The sequence below is a fragment of the Henckelia pumila genome, chromosome 3 (genome assembly GCF_033568475.1).
Source record: "Henckelia pumila isolate YLH828 chromosome 3, ASM3356847v2, whole genome shotgun sequence".
NCBI lineage: Eukaryota > Viridiplantae > Streptophyta > Magnoliopsida > Lamiales > Gesneriaceae > Henckelia > Henckelia pumila.
In genome coordinates, this window is record NC_133122.1 from 38,526,069 (window position 1) to 38,545,259 (window position 19,191).

The 19,191-nt window shown below is 35.3% G+C and overlaps 2 protein-coding genes across 4 annotated transcripts; both read right to left on the reverse strand.

Annotated features, from left to right (window-relative positions):
- Positions 1-350: 350 nt before the first annotated feature.
- Positions 351-6,404, reverse strand: LOC140889879 (pentatricopeptide repeat-containing protein At2g41720). 2 transcript variants are annotated; one of them, XM_073297619.1, is made up of 11 exons: positions 5,986-6,404; positions 5,092-5,264; positions 4,448-4,557; positions 4,218-4,300; positions 2,698-3,807; positions 2,492-2,597; positions 2,210-2,414; positions 1,656-1,788; positions 1,375-1,479; positions 914-1,034; positions 351-745 (listed from the first exon to the last, which is right to left on the reverse strand). In XM_073297619.1, exons 1-11 carry the CDS (start codon positions 6,373-6,375, stop codon positions 648-650), a joined length of 2,634 nt encoding a protein of 877 aa, XP_073153720.1. In that variant the 5' UTR covers positions 6,376-6,404; the 3' UTR covers positions 351-647. The 2 variants fall into 2 exon arrangements, with proteins under 2 accessions (XP_073153720.1, XP_073153721.1); XM_073297620.1 differs by lacking the exon at positions 4,218-4,300 and having other exon boundaries at positions 4,452-4,557; positions 5,986-6,401.
- Positions 6,405-8,551: 2,147 nt separating this feature from the next.
- Positions 8,552-18,135, reverse strand: LOC140886880 (ribosomal RNA-processing protein 12). 2 transcript variants are annotated; one of them, XM_073293787.1, is made up of 18 exons: positions 17,571-18,135; positions 16,664-17,210; positions 15,818-16,069; positions 15,428-15,519; positions 14,664-14,874; positions 13,933-14,114; positions 13,583-13,813; positions 12,849-13,033; positions 12,563-12,656; positions 12,422-12,478; positions 12,210-12,344; positions 11,931-11,999; positions 11,114-11,227; positions 10,485-10,646; positions 10,278-10,406; positions 9,605-9,706; positions 9,100-9,179; positions 8,552-9,005 (listed from the first exon to the last, which is right to left on the reverse strand). In XM_073293787.1, exons 1-18 carry the CDS (start codon positions 18,066-18,068, stop codon positions 8,699-8,701), a joined length of 3,447 nt encoding a protein of 1,148 aa, XP_073149888.1. In that variant the 5' UTR covers positions 18,069-18,135; the 3' UTR covers positions 8,552-8,698. The 2 variants fall into 2 exon arrangements, with proteins under 2 accessions (XP_073149888.1, XP_073149889.1); XM_073293788.1 differs by having other exon boundaries at positions 8,826-9,021.
- Between the last annotated feature and the right edge of the window lie 1,056 nt (positions 18,136-19,191).

Consider the following 19,191-nt stretch of genomic DNA (forward strand, 5'->3'; position numbering starts at 1 on the left):
GTGTATAGAGTATAGACAGACTAAAATAAGAATGATATCATATTTTGTAGGGAAAAGTCTATACTAGCACATGGACACAGGGCTCTTTTTTTTTTCACTTAAGATCTTAAGTGCAAAAAAATATGAGCCTTCATATTCACATTCGATTTGCAGATAAAAATCTAATTCCCTATTGGCTTTCATGTTGGTTTCTAACTACAATATAACGTGTTCAAAAAATCGCATTAACAAATATAGATGGCACAATTTTTATAAAAAAACCATGGTTGAAAAGCCTATTTGATTTTCAATTTTCATAGATGTGAAGTAAACATCTCGATATTTCATGAAGGGTTTTGGTGCAAAACAGCTCCGTAATTTATTTCATATATTCATCATATGTACCATGGCCTTACCAGTTCACTGACTTTGATTTGTTTGCTTCTGAACCTGAAGTCTAATTCCAAATCAAAATCAAAACTTGAACTATATTCCGAACAGTATTTCATCTAAAATGTGATTCTTCGGAGGAATCCGGGATCTACTTTCACATTTTCTTTCCCCCATTCATCTTTTTCGGGTCTTTAAGAATCCGATCACCATTCAGACCAATAGAATCCGATCACCATTCAGACCAATAAAAGTTCCCATGTCTAAAGATTAGTAATTCACGTTTGTTTGCTGCTGATCAATGCATGAGTGGGAAGGGAAAGATCACAATGCTTTCTTTCCATGGTCGAATAAACCGATTTTCTCTTCAAGGATTCTGTAACATTAAAAGAGAACCAAACTGAGTCCTGAAAAATCAGAAGTGCAACGAGACTACATAAACACTTGAAATGCATTCGTGAAACAGATGAGAGTTTTCAGTTTTAGTATTCAACAATGATTACACCTAGAGAAGAAAAATCAGAATTTCGAACTCAGTACACACCTATACGTTCTCTTATGACTGCAGCATTTTCGATTCCTGCGCTCCTTTGGGCGAAATATAGTATGTTGTTGTATATTCCAGCTGAAGGCTGCACTCCAGCATCTTCCATCCATTGCATTACCTTATATCACAACATGGTTCAAAACACGACCGACATTAAGCCTAGAAGTTAATGAATTTCGGTCCATCTCATATTTAATGCAGAGAAAATTACATCCGAGTCCACATGACATCCAAGTCCCAAAAGAGATGACAACTGTGTGGAACCCCATAATCAGAATGATACAAAACACAGTTCCCATTAAAAAGGAATCAGTGGTAAGTTTACAAATTGCCAATCACAATAGCATATAATAAATAGACAGGCACATTTGTTTCATGCGTTTTAGAGTTATCAATGACAACATTCTAGAGGGGTCAGTTTAAATTCATCTGCTGAAGGAAATGCCAAAAAAATTTACCTCAATATATTTCCTCCAGTTCCCCGCAGCTAGAAGATTCTGCAACAAAACTTCGTAGGTAGTTACTTCAACTTCTGCCCCAGATGCCACAATCTTCAGAAATATCTGCATAAACGACGGAAAGGAAGATATATGTTACATGTACCTTGGATCTAACCAGAAACCTCAAGAGGGCCACTAAGATAATATGTAGCTGAGGAGCTATTGAAAAGCATTCAGTTCATGGCATCCCATAAATAATAACAATGTAGAAGAGCAGGAAGAGCTTCATTTATATTAACCTTAATCATCGTATCGATATTTCCAACTTTTCCTAGAGAATGAAGAAGCTGATTCAAAGTCCCAACTGAGATTAGAGGAAGTGTAAGCTCCATCATCTCAATGACATCAGTTAATCTCTTCCAATCTCGCAAGCTTCAAGCAACATATAACTGTAAGTTTCTTGACTGAATGAACATCAAAATATGACCATAACCAAGACGCCCCCCCCCCCCCCCCACCCCAACCCCCACAAAAAAAAAAAAAAGGTGCATGATAATAGGCAGTAAGAAGAAGAAGAAACAAAATATTTGTGAAATTCAAAATCCCTAATTTTGACCTGGCAGAGATGGGGAGATGTAAATTGCAATATGTTTCGTAGGATTCCCTTCACAGCAAGAAAAAAATTAATGAAATTGGAGGTGAGAGTGGGGGAGGAGCAATTTGTGGCGATTCCATAGATTTCAAGTGGGGGGCAAATCTTGGATTTTTCGACAAAATTATACACAACATTTGAAAAAAAAAGTTGACACACTGGATTTGCATCTCCATTAACATTTAAACAAGCAAGACATACATGCTACATGATGAAACCATTTCAAAGAAAACAGCATCAGTAAACGGAATCTTCTTTTCTCTCATAAATTCAGCTACAAGCAGGCCTTTTCCTGGTTGAGATCCTTTATTGAAACTTCTCATGAGAGCAGCACAAGCCACTGAATCTGGCTGAACATCATTCAGCTCCATTTCTTGAAATACCGCTAATGCTTTCTCCCAGCATTCTGCACAATATACCGGAAAGTTCAACTTGCTCTCTTGCACCAAATTTTCACAATTGATGCACAAAAACAGAACTCACCCCCAACACTATAAGCATGTAACATTGTTGTATAAGTAATGACGTCAGGCTGGAATCCAGCCCCTTTCATCATGTTGAACATTGATTCTGCCTCAGCGAGTTGACCCTGGGAGACAGATACAGAAACACATAGAGGGAGACAGAAAGGAGATTAGCACAAAATACAAGCGGCAGAATAAGTTCAGGAGATGCATCAAAGTACTTGCCTGTTTGCTATATGCACAAATTGCAGAAGAATATAATTCCTTCGACCAAGGAATATTCAGTTCTCTCAATTGAGATATCATTTCAAGTGCCTCATTGTACTTGGACATCTTGCACGAGCCACTTATTAAAATATTATAAGTAACAGCATCGGGTCTTATCTTTTTTTCCCTCATGCACCTATATAAACATAAAGCTTCGTCATATTCACCAACGTTCATATAACTTCCAATAGCGGAGTTGTATGCTATTGTGTTGAGAACAATGCCTCGCATCTTTGCAGCTTTTAGTATAGAATCAATTTTTGACTTTTGACAACAGCGACCACATGCCGCCAACAAGGTACTAATCGAAACAACATTTGGCTGCAGACCATTTTGCTCCATTTCACGTAGCAGTTCCACAGCTTCAGCCAGAAATCCATTTGATCCATAGGCATCAATTAGAGCATTGTAAGTCACCAGATTTGGTGAGACATTGTCTCTTCTCATCTTGTTAAATATTTTCCAGGCCCTCTTGGGTTGTCGTGATCGTCCATAGGCATTGATTAAAGAAGTATAAGATACAACATCTGGCCGGATACCATTCCTTTTCATTTCATCAAAGATTGATGAGACCGACTCGCTCAGCCCAAGAGAGGCATACGCACCAAGCAAGGCATTGTACGAAATAACATTAGGTTTCATACCTTCTGCAGCTAATGCGTCGAAAACAGCACGACAACTTTCAATTTGTCCACAGACAGAATACATATGCATGATACTAGTATAGGTCACGATATCAGGGTGACATTCTGCTCTTTTTTCTCTCATTGAATTGAAAATTTCGATAGCTTCCTCGTATTTTCCAAACTTAACCAAGCAATCTATCAGAATATTGAGAGTTGTAGTGTCTGGCCGGACATTCGTACCCTTCATAAGCTCAAAATATGACAGGGCTTTTGAATACTGCGCTCCAGTTTTGTATGCAGATAAAATGATATTGTGCGTCACCAGATCAGGACCAACTCCATTGTCCGTCATTTTTTTGCTAATTTTCAAAGCTTCTCTCCAATTCCCACTTGATCCGCAAGCATTTATCAAGCAGTTATATGTTGATCTACTAGGTGGAATCTGCAAATTTGAGTCCATGTCAAAAGAGATTTCGTTAGGAAATACAATCTACACACGAACAGTGGAAGCACACAGGAACATGTGTTCAAAATCTACGCAGCCAAAGATATTATATTTACAGATGCATCTTTTCTTCACATACATACTGACATTCATTTCAGGTTCCTTTTTATGAGCTCATAAATGCTTGAGGTATGGCCGACTAACTGCCATGTGAAATAGCGATTCCTATTGCTAATACAACTTGGCCACTCACCAACAGAGAGGACAAGGGTGAAGAGGTAAGGGTTGATGGGAGAAGGAAAAGTGAAAACAAACAGATATAGATATAGTAGACTAGATCAGACCAAATATGAAAGTAGATTTCGTAAAATCTTAAAAAACAAAGTATCTGATTATTTTTATGATACCCTAGGTGAGTTACAGAGTACTGAACCCAATGGCTCTCCAGATCCAGGTACCAAAAGTGTCGAAAACACAATGAGATAGAAAGCTGAGATGACATAAAAAAAACATCAGACATACTCATATATAATGATAGGAATATGCTAAAAGATCTACATAACTCTGCAAGGTTAACAAAAAGAAGAAAGCTCACATCAGACCCATAAAGACCGACTAGGAAGGAAAATATATATACACACAGCTGCACGAAGCATGTCTTCCATTATGTTTACTCCCCAGCGCCATTGACCTGCTCTCCCATGCGCATTGATCAAAGCATTGTAGGTTTCGACGTCAGGATTGCACCTAGCAGAAATAGGAAACAAAAAAAAATGACCAACAGTAAAGAAAGAGAGGATCTGGAGTGCTGAACTAACTATTGGCAAATGGGAGAAGGAATCTCTCGGAAAAAATCTAATCCATTTTGGTGCTTTATTTCAGTTATAGGAGCTGTATATGGAGTTCTTTTCCCTCGAATGGACCATGAAAACCATAAGGAAAAAAATAACTTATGCAATATTAATATTATAAGATCCCCATATCGAATGATTAAGATTTTGAAAATAAGATTTACAAGCAACCTGAAGTACTGAATTGAAGCTTGAAACCAACTGGATGTAGCAAATAGACCTCATGTTTAATTGCCAGGAAACGGATGTATTTATTAATTTGATCAGCTCAGTTGGTCGTTTAACTATATTAAAGCACAAGCAAAAAAAATTTGATCATTTAATAACATCTTTGCTTGTTTAATTATCAGAAAGCAGGGAAATAATAGGGGAAAGAAGGCAATCAATCACCATGCGATAACAATGTAATTGCGGAAGATGACAAGCGTACCTCCACTTTTGCATCTCAAAAAATAAGCCGCGTGCCTGGTCAATGCGATTATGTCTGGCATGCAACCTGATCAACATATTGTAAATATCATTTCGGGCGCAGTAGTTTTTCTGATTCTTCATCCAGTTGAAAACCTGAATAGCATGTTCGATTGAACCTATTCGTGTTATTTCCTGCACAGCAGTAAAGAAATTTGTTTAAAGTTCTGTTCCCAAAAATAAAAGAATCATGAAATAATTTTACAGTATATAAAGAAAAAATCTTGCTGATTTCAACAATACATCTTTTCAAAATAGAACTTGGCATACATAATTTCCATTTCCACCAGATTGCAACTAAATAACGAACATAAAAAAGTCACTAGCACAACACTTAACACAAATATTGAGCATTACCAAACCACCACAAGCTAAGAAGTGTCTGCCGCACAAGATACAATAACAGTTACAAGGCAAGCAGCATGGATAGTATGAATTCTCACCACCAACATCAGCATTTTACGACCCACCCACCAAACCCAGGCTCCCCTTAATTCCAATACACATCTAAATTTAAAGGATATTCTGCCAGAAAACTAGCTTGTTCAACCCTTTCATTAAATGAAACCAAACTCGTGGCAAAAAAGGAACAAAGATCTCTTCGCCCTCCACGCAGAGTACGACGGTGTGACTTGCATTAAAAAAATCCATCCAAACTTCCCATCCACACATTCTTGGGTACTTTCCTCCCATCAATATATCAAAATTTCCACAAAATACACATATTAAATCTGTAATACGGACAATAAGTAAATATCAAACGATCTTCAGTAAAAAAATTTACTATTTGCTCCTATATGATTCAACAACATATATTCTTGAAAGATATTCCCTTCCATAGAAAAAGAGAAGTCACCCGCATAAGAACCGGGAAATTCTTTCGGGCAAACCGCCCGGCCCACTGGTTCAGCACTCCTTCAACATCCTCCCAGTGTTTGAGCTTAGTTATCCTCTCCACAACTTCGGACAAGGTCCAGTCTTTCTGAAACCGGTCACCGTCGACCCGAGAACGCTGTCGTTTGGGCAAGTCCAATTTCCTGAGGCCGGGAATCCGGGTGTAGATTTTGTGGGTCCCGGCGTCATAGTCCACCTGGGTATGCTTGTTCTCCTTAAACGGGTCGGGTTTGGAGCAGTGAAGGGATTTTTTGAGGTTGCCATTTGTGGGTAAGAAGAGCGTGTTGTTTATGGAGGCCATTGGGTTCTGCAATGGAGTGAAGCAAGCAGGGAAGGGTATGACGATAACCATAAAATAAACAGCACGTTTTGGCGACGCGGCTGAATCTGGCGCGTTAATTTGTCGCCTCGTACGTTTTGGAGTTTCAGAAAATAAAATAAAACCAGTTTGGGCTTACAATTTCTTTTATTATAAGTATCTTTGTTCTTAATTTTATTTCATTTTAATTTACTTTTTATTTCAAATTTCCTAAATTAAGTAATGTTTTGTCCTATGATTCTTTATATTATATTTCTCATACATTCTTATTTTTCTATTAATAACTGAAAAATGATTTCATCACAATATAAAGTTACACTAGTGGAATTGTAGTTGTGAACATCTTTTCATATAATTTTTTTCAAAATAAAAACAAATTGGACATACAATAATTTTAATATTTAGTGTGTACTGAAAAAAAATTTCTAGGTTTGAAAGTTCGATTTTTTTTGTTATTCTATATTTTTATATATGATGCGAAAACAATAATAAGTTTTTTTTAGGGAAAATTATATTTTTGACTTAGTAATTTGTTATTTTGTGATTTCAATCTTTTGTGTTATCAAATTTTAGGTTTAGTCTTTTAATTTTATTTTTGTTATTTTAGTCATTTTTCATTGAGAGTGCTCTTGTCACACTATACACACCACCAGCATTGCATGGTTTCCATGTCAGAACCAAATCAGAAAAAAGACTAAGATTGTAAAAAAAACAAAAAACAAAACAAAGATAGCAACTAAAATTAAAGTTTGATAACATAAATTAGGAATGATGACGAGACGAGTTTGGCCAAACCCGAGACCCGTCCCACCCTGCTCTGCTAACCTAGTGGGTCCAATCCGGATTAGACCTATTGGGTCCACCAGCATTTATATATTTTAAAATTTATTACATAAAAAATTTAAAAGTTAAAAAAAATAACAAAACATCATTAAAATTATTTTTTGAATTTACATTAATAATATTTAGAACAAAAAATACTCTCACAAGTTAAAATTTATCAATTTTTATTTAATTAATAATTAATAAAAAAATTATAATAACATATTTTCATATTAAACATATCATAATAAATTAAAATCATTTTGATTCAAAAATATTATAAACTCAAATTATGGATAAGACGTTATTTATTTAATATAAAAAATATAATTATATATTATTAATATATGTGTTTTGACACCACGCACCTTAGTATGCAGGATTTCTTGAGTGACAACTATTGAGTATTAGTATTTCATCTTTTTTTAGAAATCACTAAAACCCACGGATGGTTTTAATAGTCACTTACAAAAATCCTGCACACTGAAGTTCGTGGTATCAAAATTATATATATATATATATATATTTATATTTAATATATGTATATTTATATATTATAATTACTATATATATCTTTTGGCGGGACGCGTTTGAAGTTCCAAAATTGGAGATGCCATCAGCAGATACTTTAGAATTTAAGTATTGATATATCTTGATTAAGTATTGATTTAAGTATTTAACATTTAAGTGATTTAAGTATTTAACATTTAAGTAGTGATATATCTTGATTATGGATACAATTATTCAGTGTTTTCATAACCGAACCGATGATTGAACCGATTTACTTAAAAAACTGGTCCAATCGATCGGACCATTTTAACCGGACGATCGAACCGAAAAACCGTTTATATAATTTAATATAATAAATAATATATTTTGAAATTTTAAAAACTCAAAAAATATATAAATAGATATAAAATATATATTTAACATAGTTTAAAAGATAAATAAATATATAAATATATTTAAAATATCAATTATAGTTATAAATTATTTAAATAATAAATTATTTATTTTTTAAAAAACCAATAATTATTAAAAAAAAAATTGAAATGAAGTAGAAATTTCATATAATAATGTATTTATATATAAAAATATTAAATCTAAGGTTTAAAAATAAAAAAATTTAAATTTTCAAAATAAAAAAAAAATTCAAAAAACCGGTTCAACCGGTTCTTGGCCGGTCCAAACGGTTCTTGACCGGTTTTGACCGGTTGGACCGGTTTTCCGGCTTTTGGGGTCGGACCGGTCCGGCGACCGGTTCCCGGTCGAACCGGCCGGTCCGTTCCGGTTCCGAAAACGCTGCAATTATTACAACAATAGCTTCGAAGTTCCTAAATTGGAGATGCCATCAGCAGATACTTTAGCACACCAATGACACAAGAAATACCCGAGTGAAAATAGTAAAATATTGAATTACTAACAATTTATAAAAGCGTATATAACCCAGCCGAGAGAACATCTTCCTTGCATCCTGGGGGCAGTTTGCTAGCATGTTTTATAGTATTTGAACTGATTTTTCCTAGTGGAATTCTCAGGCCAGCTGATTTACTGTCTTCCAACCAACCTTTTTGCCCTTGGAAAATTTGGATGCAACGGCCGGTCTACGGATGTTCTCTTGGTGTTTCTTCTTCGTCATTTTCTTGTCATTGAGATTTTTGCCGCCAGAATAATTCCTCTTATCGTGCCCCTGACGCTTATTTCGTAAGTTACCATGATCAGAATGTCCAGTTTTTCTAATGGACTTTCCGAAGGGTTGTTTTCTATCATCTTTTCTTTTCCAAGGTCTCCCAGGGCCTTCTTCATTCTTTGTTGACTCCTCTCGTTTCCTCTTGTGCTGCCTGAAGAAAGGCAACTCTTTAAATATCAGACCGTGAAACTGAGTACAATTTCTGGAAGATACAAGAGATGCACTCGTTTAACAAAGAAATTTACCCCGTGGGAACTGAATCAGGGTTATCAGGTTTAGTCTCACTGCTCTCAATTTCCTTGGAACTTGTCTTGCCACGGCGATTCTGCACCAATAGATAACACAGTAAATAATGTAGCTTCTTAGCCATGAAGGAAGAAAATAAAAATAGCAGGTGCAAGCAGTAAAATATAGGCCGATATGAGAATGAGCCGAGTTGGATTAAACTGGCATATTGGCGTGTCATAACTTGCAAGTACCGAGCATATAGTTATAAGCATTTTATTGTCTTCCATTCTATCGTATTAAATTACATGTTAAAGCGAAGTGTGTAACTTGCAAGCTTGCATATTCATTAGGTATACCAATAATGGCCCAACAATTACCATGGATTTCTGATCATAAACTAGCTAGTAGCTACAGACAATAGCTTTCAGAAGCTAACAGCAAATCCACAACTTAGGAAGCATCCCTGAATGAGTCCGTAACTTGCAGCAAAAAAAAATAAAGCATGGAGAAAAAGAAGAGTACCATGACAACCCCCTGTACATAATCCTTGTACTTCTCAGGCGTAAGAGACTTTACTGAAGGAACACCGCACTTCCTCATCATGATTTCCAATATAACCGTGACCTGTAGGTAAAACAAGCGTATACATGGCAATTCCTGATAAGTCAAAATCGAAGCACAATACATGCAGCACATCAAGTTTAGATCGATGTTGTGGCAAATGCTGATTATCCGAAAGTCGATTAACCATGATTTTCCGAAACTTATTCTTTTTCCAATCCCATATTTGTCACACTTTTCACAATACATCCAGCAAGATATCAATGTTGGGGCAAGTGCTAATTATCTGAAAGTCGATTAACCATAATTCCAAACTTTTTCCAATCCCATCTTTGTAACACTTTTCTTAGTCGAGTCCTTCATATGCCATACTCTTAAACTACTCTCAAGGAGGTTAATGATAAGTAGCACATACAAAAAGTTATATTTATCAAAAAAGAGAAACATTGGCAGAATAATTTATAATAAGTGATATGATGGAACATATTAGACAATATTGATATTCTGTGCATATCACTGTTAGAACTCTTCAGGATGGAAAAAAGTAAGCACTTTTCTTCAACTTATTGATCAGGTGTATAAATCCTTGAGACTTGCATTATGTCTCAGATAGAGTTGGACAAAAAATTCACACCTTTGTTTTGAAATGATGGCGTGAAACAGAAGACCAGCGAAGAATTCCATCGACAATGTCCGGAAGAAAATTTTGTACATCGTTTGGTTTCAGACACGAAACAAATACTTTCACAAAGCCCAAAACAGCCTGTTCAATTTAGGGCAAGTAACGCATAAAAATACCAAATAAATAAATGACGATCGAATCTGAGGTCAGGAAACTAACTTTTATAATCTCAATCGCCTTGCTGTGCAGCAACTCCATTACAGAGGGGAACATGTCAGGTACTGTGAGGCAGATATCAGGATCATTGTAAACTAAGACCGAGAGTGCAGACACAACTCCACTTTTTATGTGAGGAGAGGAGCCAGAAAGATATCCAATAATCTGAACATAAAAACGTAATTATTTCCTCGATGATAAACATCAAGCATGATTGTTTGATGCACTTAGGAGGGTATAATGAAGGTTGATACGAAAGTTAGTGCATCATATTTCAACCAATGAATAACCAGCTATATCACGAGACAGGCTTTACAAGCCACATGCTCTTTGAAAGATCGTCATAGAAGGCAGCATGGTTTGGCAGACATGAAGTTGATCTCAAGTAAATGATAAAACGTTTTGTGGTAAATACATTTGCCACATTTTTCTTTGACTTTGTACTAGTTTCTATTACTGAAGTCTGAAAATCACACTGATAAAGAGACAGCAGGTCTTCATAATATGGCAAGTTTTTCCTTCTAATCATAATCACAACTTGTCAGGGAGACGATAAAATTAGAAAACAAAGTCATTATCGTTGCATGTACTCTCAAGACAATATCAGTGCAACAATACAGGATTGCACTTACCATAGTAAGAAATTTCTGATACGGGGCATCACAAGTAGCTTCTGACGACTTTCGCAACTTAGAACTTAATGCATTTATAGCATCATAAGCCACTTTCCTGCCTTCTTCATTAGACTGAACACAAAATAGCATCTACATATTAGTAATTGCAATTAAGTGTCAAATAGCCAATGCCACCTGCGTGAAAGTAACTGCAATTCTAGAGCAATTTCCATAAAATAAAACATGTCATATGATATATATATATGGGGAAAGGATCTGATGTTCCTAACAGGAACACGGGCGCATACTATAACTGAATCTGTTAGATCTGTATTGCACAATGTCAATATTGAAGCAGAGGCAAATAATGCATTTAAATGAGAAATTCATTACTTTTTTAACCATGGTGGTGCAATAAAAGTATTCACAGGATGAATATAAACAGATTTTATTAGCCATTTTGCCACATAAAGGCAGCTAACACATGCTTAGGAAGTAAAAGCTTGGGATCCTCAAACCCACTTCTAGTCTCTAATTGTTCCTTTGATTGTGACATGAGCATACAAAAAAGACAGCCTACTGTAACATATTGTCAGTGACCTACGGATCCCCTATAATTAAACATTAATGCTCGCCATGCAAAGCACTTGAAATGTCCAGGAAAGGCACTTGCATCTTAATATTAGCTGTCACAACTGAAACAAGTCTACCATCTTTCACCAAATCATAGGTTAAATATTAATCACGAGAGAACATACACATGCACCCGTGCCAATCCCAAAGGCCAAAAGAATTGCATAAAAACAAATGTAATGTCTCAGAGAACAGTTCATACATCTTTTAAAGTGAGAATAATCTCATTCAGAATAAGGAAAGCCTTTGAATTCTCTTCATCCAAGTTTCTCTGCACAGAAGGAGAGCACTTATTTATATTCAAATAAAACACGAAATAGTAAGAAAAATAAAGTTCTAGAAGCTGACAATTACTCTTAAGTTTTAACAAACCAAGTTCACCTTAAAATGAGTGGGAAGGTAGCCAATAAACCAATTACATATATTAAAAACAAAATCAGATCAACCAACATATATCTTCAAACACAGAATGCAGGCCTACCATTATAGCCTGAATCAATAAGGTCTGAAAACAGGCAAAACGACTTTTAAGCAATTCAATGTTTGCTGAAGACTTCACCCCAGACAAGAGATCCATCACCACTTCAAACTGTGAAGAGCAGAACCAAGAATGTTTCTGTAGACAGAGTAATATAAGCACAAATCACGTTTTCTCCTTCCAGGTAAGTTAAATAAGAGTGTAAAGGAAGAAACCTCCAGAATTCTGCAGAGTGTTTGATATGCTTCAATCTGGCCAAACTCATCCGTAGCCTAATACCCAAAATACGATGTGTCATAACCAGATCATCTATTAAAAAAAACTTGCAAATAAAAAAATAAAGGGGATTAACAAACCTGCAAAGCACATTTAATTACACAAAAGAGTAATTTGACCAGATCCTCATCAGATGCATCCACAAAGCAAGATGCAAGATCCAATATTAGATGCCTTCATACAGACAAATTGACAAAATTGTGAGTTTAATCTATGATGTGTATAGTCCATTATCACATATGCAAATCTTCCTTCACTCTGCAGAGTTAGAAGACACGGAAGAAATACTATGTCATGGCAACTACAAGGACAAATTGTTGAAATTTCAATTATGTCATTATTTCACTAAAGGGAAATCACTATTACCTCTTTGTGTCTGTTCCAACTGAAATTGCACCACCCTGTTCTTTGTCACCAGAGCTATTAGTCTCACGTTCCACTTTTCCATGATCACCCATATATTCAAGAAGCTGAAATTTCTTAAGAGAATCCATAAAGGTCTGTTTTGTTTCTGAAGAATCACAGATAGATACCAAGCATCCTAATGCACCCTAAAAGTCAGGACAATAAAATTCAAAACGAATCACTATCCACGTGAACTTCAGAAAAAAAGGTAAGTAACAGCCAAAGTTAAATCAAGCCAATGAAACATATATGAGACAATTCCACACTTTGAACTGTTGTAGGAAATCAATCAGCAAAGAGTGCAAGGATAAAACGGTCTTTCATCTCATAATATGGATCAGCTCATGCTCATCTATCATTTCATCAAGTGCATCAGCATTACTCCATGAGATGTGAAAGGTTAAACAAAAACAGTTCCCATGAATATGTCAACTCATGCTGGTGAAGTCATAAAAGAGGTTAAAACATGTATAAAAACATATTTATTAAACATGGATCAGGCAAGGATCCACCATGCTAAGAAATAAGAAAACTCCCATTTAAGCATGGCATGTCACGTTTGTAAATATAATCTTGCTCATATCACTCTATGGCTTTGAATATGCGCAAAAGCTACTTTGGATGACAAGGAAGTAACGTTCAGAAGAGGAGAGATGGGCTTTTAAGCTTAAAACGAAACAATAAATGGTGAAAACCTTTAGATGCTTGTGTGTCTCTGGAGGGCTCTCAAACAAGACATTGACTAGAGCCTGAAGCAACTCCTTGGAACATGAAGCCAACACCTTCAAATTTTTTTTTGCAATCTTTCTTGAATAAAAATTTCTTGCTTTAAGATCTACCACAAACTCATTAATGATTCCTGTGCTTTGAACTTCTGTCAACTCCTCATCAGATGCGAGCACCTTTTTATTTTGATTTATTAGTTCCTATCTCCAAAATACAAATAATCCAGTAAGACGCGCAGGATACTAACATCAGTTGAGAAGAAAAGTAGAGCAAAGTGACCATTAAAAGACAGCTCAACAAAAAGGATTTTGAACCATACCTGCAAACTAATGGCAATATTCTCAAGCATAAAAGAGTCCTTTTTCAGAAAAGTAATTAAGAGGTTGGCAAGGGTACCGAAACTCTGATAAGTGTCACTTGGTTGACGACAAAAGGCAGGCAACAATCCCCAACAGCCACGGTAGTAAGCCTGCAGATCTCGGCCTATTACTGATTTTTTAACTGGAAAGGAGCACAAATTTAAAATCCAGATATTTGTAAAAATCTCAGTGCCACATGGCTTAAGCTTATTTATATTTCAGCAAACTAAACCAAAAATACACAGTTATGAACTGAGAAGTAATTGAGATTAATACAAAACAAGAGTTCAGCACTACATCCACCCAACAGAACTTGTGAGCGAAACACTAGAGCTTTGTAACAGATGGACAGCATAATTCAACACTAAAATTTTTATACATCAAGATGCTTTGTTAGAAAATCATGGGCATGAATTTGAGATGTTGAGAATAAGGAAAATCAATATCGAGAATTTACAATGTTACAATAGCAACAAAAGATTTAATTTTGGAAATTGCAAACCTTTTCGACAGTGTCAATTGTTGTGTTGATAACTTATGTCTGGAAATTATTCGTGCACTTGTTCTAATTTAGACGTGATCATTTGATTATCACGCAGTTCACATTGATTAATGCAAATGCTTCAGTAATTAATAAAATTAATCACACCGTGAATTGGGGGAGGCGGACTTTCCAGTCTCTCATAAATACCTTTAAGTGATGCCTGCTCAAAGGATTCAGCAAGAGGTATAATTTGCTCCATAAAAAACTGCAGCGAGGATCCAACTATATTTTTCTTTAAAATAGGTATTAACCAACTATTGGAACAGGAAAAGTCTTTCTCCTCCAGGGAAATGGGGATCAATGCAAGGATTTTTTCTGGTCCCATGGCAACAACAGCAGATCCAATGCAATCTTGAAGCTGCAACAATGAGGTAAACAAGGAGTATGAAACACACAGGATGAACTTCACTGACAACTATAAACATGTTCAAAATATTACAAAAGATTATAATAAAATTATTATAAATTAATATAACGAGAAAGCTTGCCTATATAAAACATGGCTGAAAATATAAAATAAACCCCCAAGATAATCGGTACCAATCTACTACACTGACATACAAAACTCCAATATTGCTAGATAATTGAATCAAATGCAATATGAAAGAAAACACAGAAAGTACATGAATGGAATGGCAATCACAACCACAGTTCAAATGGCACAGTTGACATGTAATCGATTTACATCCAAAATATGCCACATGAAGATAAAAAAAACAAGGGAGCTCTCATTTTTTTATACTCTATTGATCAGCAAGTGGAGAGAGAGCAAGTGAGATCTGACATGTGGTTATTCATTTGAAATTTAAGTTCTCATTTCAGTGCTTGTGAGCAAATAATAGATGGACAGGGAGAAAAGGAAGGGGGGAGAGGGCAGCCAGGAGAAGAGATAGACTTCCACGAATACTCACATGTATAATTTCAGAAGCACCTGAAGAACAAGCATTCATCAAGTCAGCTAGTTTAAGAATTATACCCTCCATAAGCATCTCCGATGCATCCTCTACAAAAAAAGGAACATATACTTAAAAAAAAAGTTCCAAAAGAGACAGTGACAATTGAAGACTCGTATAAAGTTTACAAACATATTTCAGAAGCAAAAAAAATTACAAAGATTCTGAACATATTCCAAGAGCTCGTTAAAGGTCACGTCTACAAGTTCGATAGACGCACACTTCAGAAACTTGTCTAGTACCAATTCTATAGAATACAAAAAAAATTTGAAAAAGGAAACAAAGAGTTGCCATGCTTTTGCACTGCTAGTGCATCACGAAAAAAAAAATTTATTGAGGTCCACTAACCAAGTTTGAGGAACAAATGTGCTAAAACTGACAAGAAATGTTGGTTTGGGATTTGACACCAAGTTTTCAGAACATTGTCGAACACAGTGCATATGCTTTTTGCTGCAATAAAGTCCTCGTTGTGAACTGACTTGTCTTCCATTTCCTGGCTTTTGATGGCCAATAAGCTTTTTTCATCAATTAGATGATCTATTAGCTCCCTGAATATGTTGGCAGCCTGTGAAGAAATGTTGGCTTCAGATGATAGGAGGCCTGCTAGAACACAACCATAGTTAGTAGAGGGAAAACATAGAAAAAATAAAGAAAAGAATCACAATTATGACGTGGGAGAGAGAAGTTTTTCTGCAATATCAAAATATGTACCAATTTGAATCTACTATGAACATACCTTAACATTAAGATGACACTAACAAGGGGAAAATATAAACTAAAAAAATTATACCTTACCCACTTCGCCTAAATAAGAATAATTCTAAAGAACTAACTCATCCCTCCCAGTTGATGGGAAGAAAAATTAGATGGTTACTTGTTAACATTCCACCGTTGAATTCATGATTTCAATTATTTTCACCTCTTTCCAGTCCTGACAGTTGATTATTCAACTGACGATAAAAGGATTTGCTGTGATTCAGTTGGTGACTTCCACCATATTCATGATTAATAGAATTCCTAAAACTGAGGCACATGCAAAACAGGCACTGCAAATAGGGGCGTGGTCGTTTACAATAGATGCATATGTATTTGCTGCAAGGTTCAAAAGAGAAAAGGCCTGCCACAGGAGGCAAAGAAAGTCTAACAAAGACAAAAGGGAAACAAAGAAAAAAAAAATTGAATTGAAAGCATCACCTATCAAGGATTCAGTTACTAGAGGGAAGTAGGTGACTGACTTATGTAAGTTGTCATCACGAAGTTTGCTTATAGCAGTTTTGGCTAAAGTTGCAGCAAAAACTGAAGTTTCAACTGGATTCTTTTCTCCCAAAGATATGTATGGCACTATTGATTCGAAAATATCTTCAGCAATGGGAACTATGACTTCAGGCTCTGAATTTACAAATATGGCCAAAACCACTTCGAAGACTGGCCTCGTCAATGCTGAGCACGGGGATTTCAAGATCTTCAATAATTGTGACAGGGTTCTGGTGCGAATTTTAACATATAGATATGGAACAGCGAGCTTCATCACATTTAGCAAATGAAGAGCTTCTTGATGATCAGGATTCAGCATAGCATCGTTTGTGGATCTATTAATAATTTCTGCCGTCGTAATTTCTGATGTCAATGGCATGTGCTCTTTCACCAATAAATAAATTAATTTACTAGCTTTCTTGCTGACAGCTGAAGATCCAAGTGACTTGAAAACAGCGAAAAGACAATCCTGAGCACACTTTCTCACCTGAAACAAAAAATATGAAAGCAATGGGACATCGGTAGAAGTCAAGGAATCTGGTCTTAAGACTCTTACTTGATAAGAAATAAAATTTATTATTGAATGATGGTTTTATAAAAGGATAGCACATCCTTCCTATCAATCTTTCCAGATTACAAAATATCATGTAACTGCCCGCACTCCTGACAAATAAAAAATTGCCCCAATACTACAGCAACAAATTTTCGGCTGCAGCATTAACGCAAATCACAGATTACAAGTTTCAGCTTCCTGTTGCAATACTTTAGAGTCACCTCATGCCAGATTCAGCAAGTAACCAATAAACTAATAACAGCACACAATAATCTATGATGCAATAAGACAAACCTTGGGCCGCTTATCGATGCAGTATTTCAGAAGCCATTCAAATCCCAGCTCAACCGATTTCCAATCATTCAAATTACAAAAGTCCGTAACCAGAATACCCAAAGACTTCACCACCGCCCTCACACTCGAGGTTCCCAAATTACTCCCACTATCCTCCACCACGCCAACCAAAACCCTCACCGCATCCTCGGCCTTGTCCTGTCTAATTTCGCCTCTATTTATCAACGGAATAATTATAGAAAGAAAAGAGGTTAACGCCGCGAGTGCAGTGGAGTCGAGTGACTTAGAACTGGAAAGAGAAGTGATGGTGGCGGCGAAATATGAGATCGGAGTGAGGGGGAGAGACGACGATTGGATAATAGAGCGCGTGGCGGCAGCGGTGGCGCAGAGATGGCGGTGCTGCGCGGCGGATGAATGGGAGTAGCGGGTTAGGATCTGTTGGCATATGTCGGAGTTGGCATGGAAGATTTGGGACGTTTCAGCTATTTCACCGTCCATTGATGCGGCGGTGCTGCGGCGTCGGACACCAACGAGTTTTAGGGGTTTATGAGGTGGGTTTTGACATTTTGTCAACATTTGATTAAACGCGGTTTCCAAAAAAACAAAAAATAAAATATTCGATTAAAAACGCATTAGTACAACACACTTTTACCTTTGATCAAAGACCCTTCGAAAATGCTCATTGTGTAATTAAATTACTATTCTCGTGCAAGCGTTGCGATTTTGTAAAATACATAAAAAAACAATAAAAATAAAAATAAATTATAAACTTAAAAATACAAAAAATATTATATTTTTATAAATAAATAGTTATTAAAACACAACAAATAGTTAAATACATCAATTTAAGAGGTGTGTGACATTTTCGTAAAAAAAAAGACACCAAAGGTCAAAAGTTTAATGTCGTTTTGATAAATAAAATAAAATTTAATGGCTAATGAAAAATAAAGTCATATAAAATGATTAATTTGTCTAATAATTTAGTTTTTATGTGAATTAAGTTATTATATAATGGTATTTTATTTCAAACTTTACAAATTAATTATAAATTAGTTAATTAATGCATCTACTAAAATAATATAGTAAGATAATTAGAAAATGTCTGCACAAATTTTGAAGTAAAATAATTATTATTAATGTTAATATTAAATTTATATATATATATATATATATATATATATATATATATACTAATAAAATATGTGAACTTTAATTTTAGCTCAAAAAAGTATGTTAACTTTATTTTTAAATAAAATACCATTATTAATTTATACATATGACCAAAAAAAAAACAGATGACATTATGATTATTATTCATAATTGAATTGAATTTAATTTAAATGAATTAAAACATTGTGAAATTTCAGTTTTCACATGAAAAATATGTATAAAATTCGAATTTATTCGTTATCAATTCCACTGGTGTTGATTGACGTCTTTTTTTGCTATGTTTAAATAATCTTCTTTGCGATTCATTCATCATTGATCAACCAATATATAATAGTAAACCAACGACAATCAATAATTGAAAACAGACCAAATGATTTATTGAGAACAAACCAAATATCAAACAATTGTAATGTTGTTTGTTTTACTGTGGTCATAGTTTAGAGAAAATCCA

Excerpts from the sequence above, each read along its gene's own strand:
- LOC140889879 (XM_073297619.1), bottom strand. The coding sequence starts at position 6,375 with ATGGTTATCGTCATACCCTTCCCTGCTTGCTTCACTCCATTGCAGAAC. Across the intron at positions 2,415-2,491 it reads ACATGCTTATAGTGTTGGGG|AATGCTGGGAGAAAGCATTA; the intron begins GTGAGTTCTGTT and ends TATATTGTGCAG. Across the intron at positions 746-913 it reads AGTCATAAGAGAACGTATAG|AATCCTTGAAGAGAAAATCG; the intron begins GTGTGTACTGAG and ends TTAATGTTACAG.
- LOC140886880 (XM_073293787.1), bottom strand. The coding sequence starts at position 18,068 with ATGGACGGTGAAATAGCTGAAACGTCCCAAATCTTCCATGCCAACTCC. Across the intron at positions 17,211-17,570 it reads GCATCGATAAGCGGCCCAAG|GTGAGAAAGTGTGCTCAGGA; the intron begins GTTTGTCTTATT and ends TTTTTGTTTCAG. Across the intron at positions 14,875-15,427 it reads GTGCTTCTGAAATTATACAT|CTTCAAGATTGCATTGGATC; the intron begins GTGAGTATTCGT and ends TCATTGTTGCAG.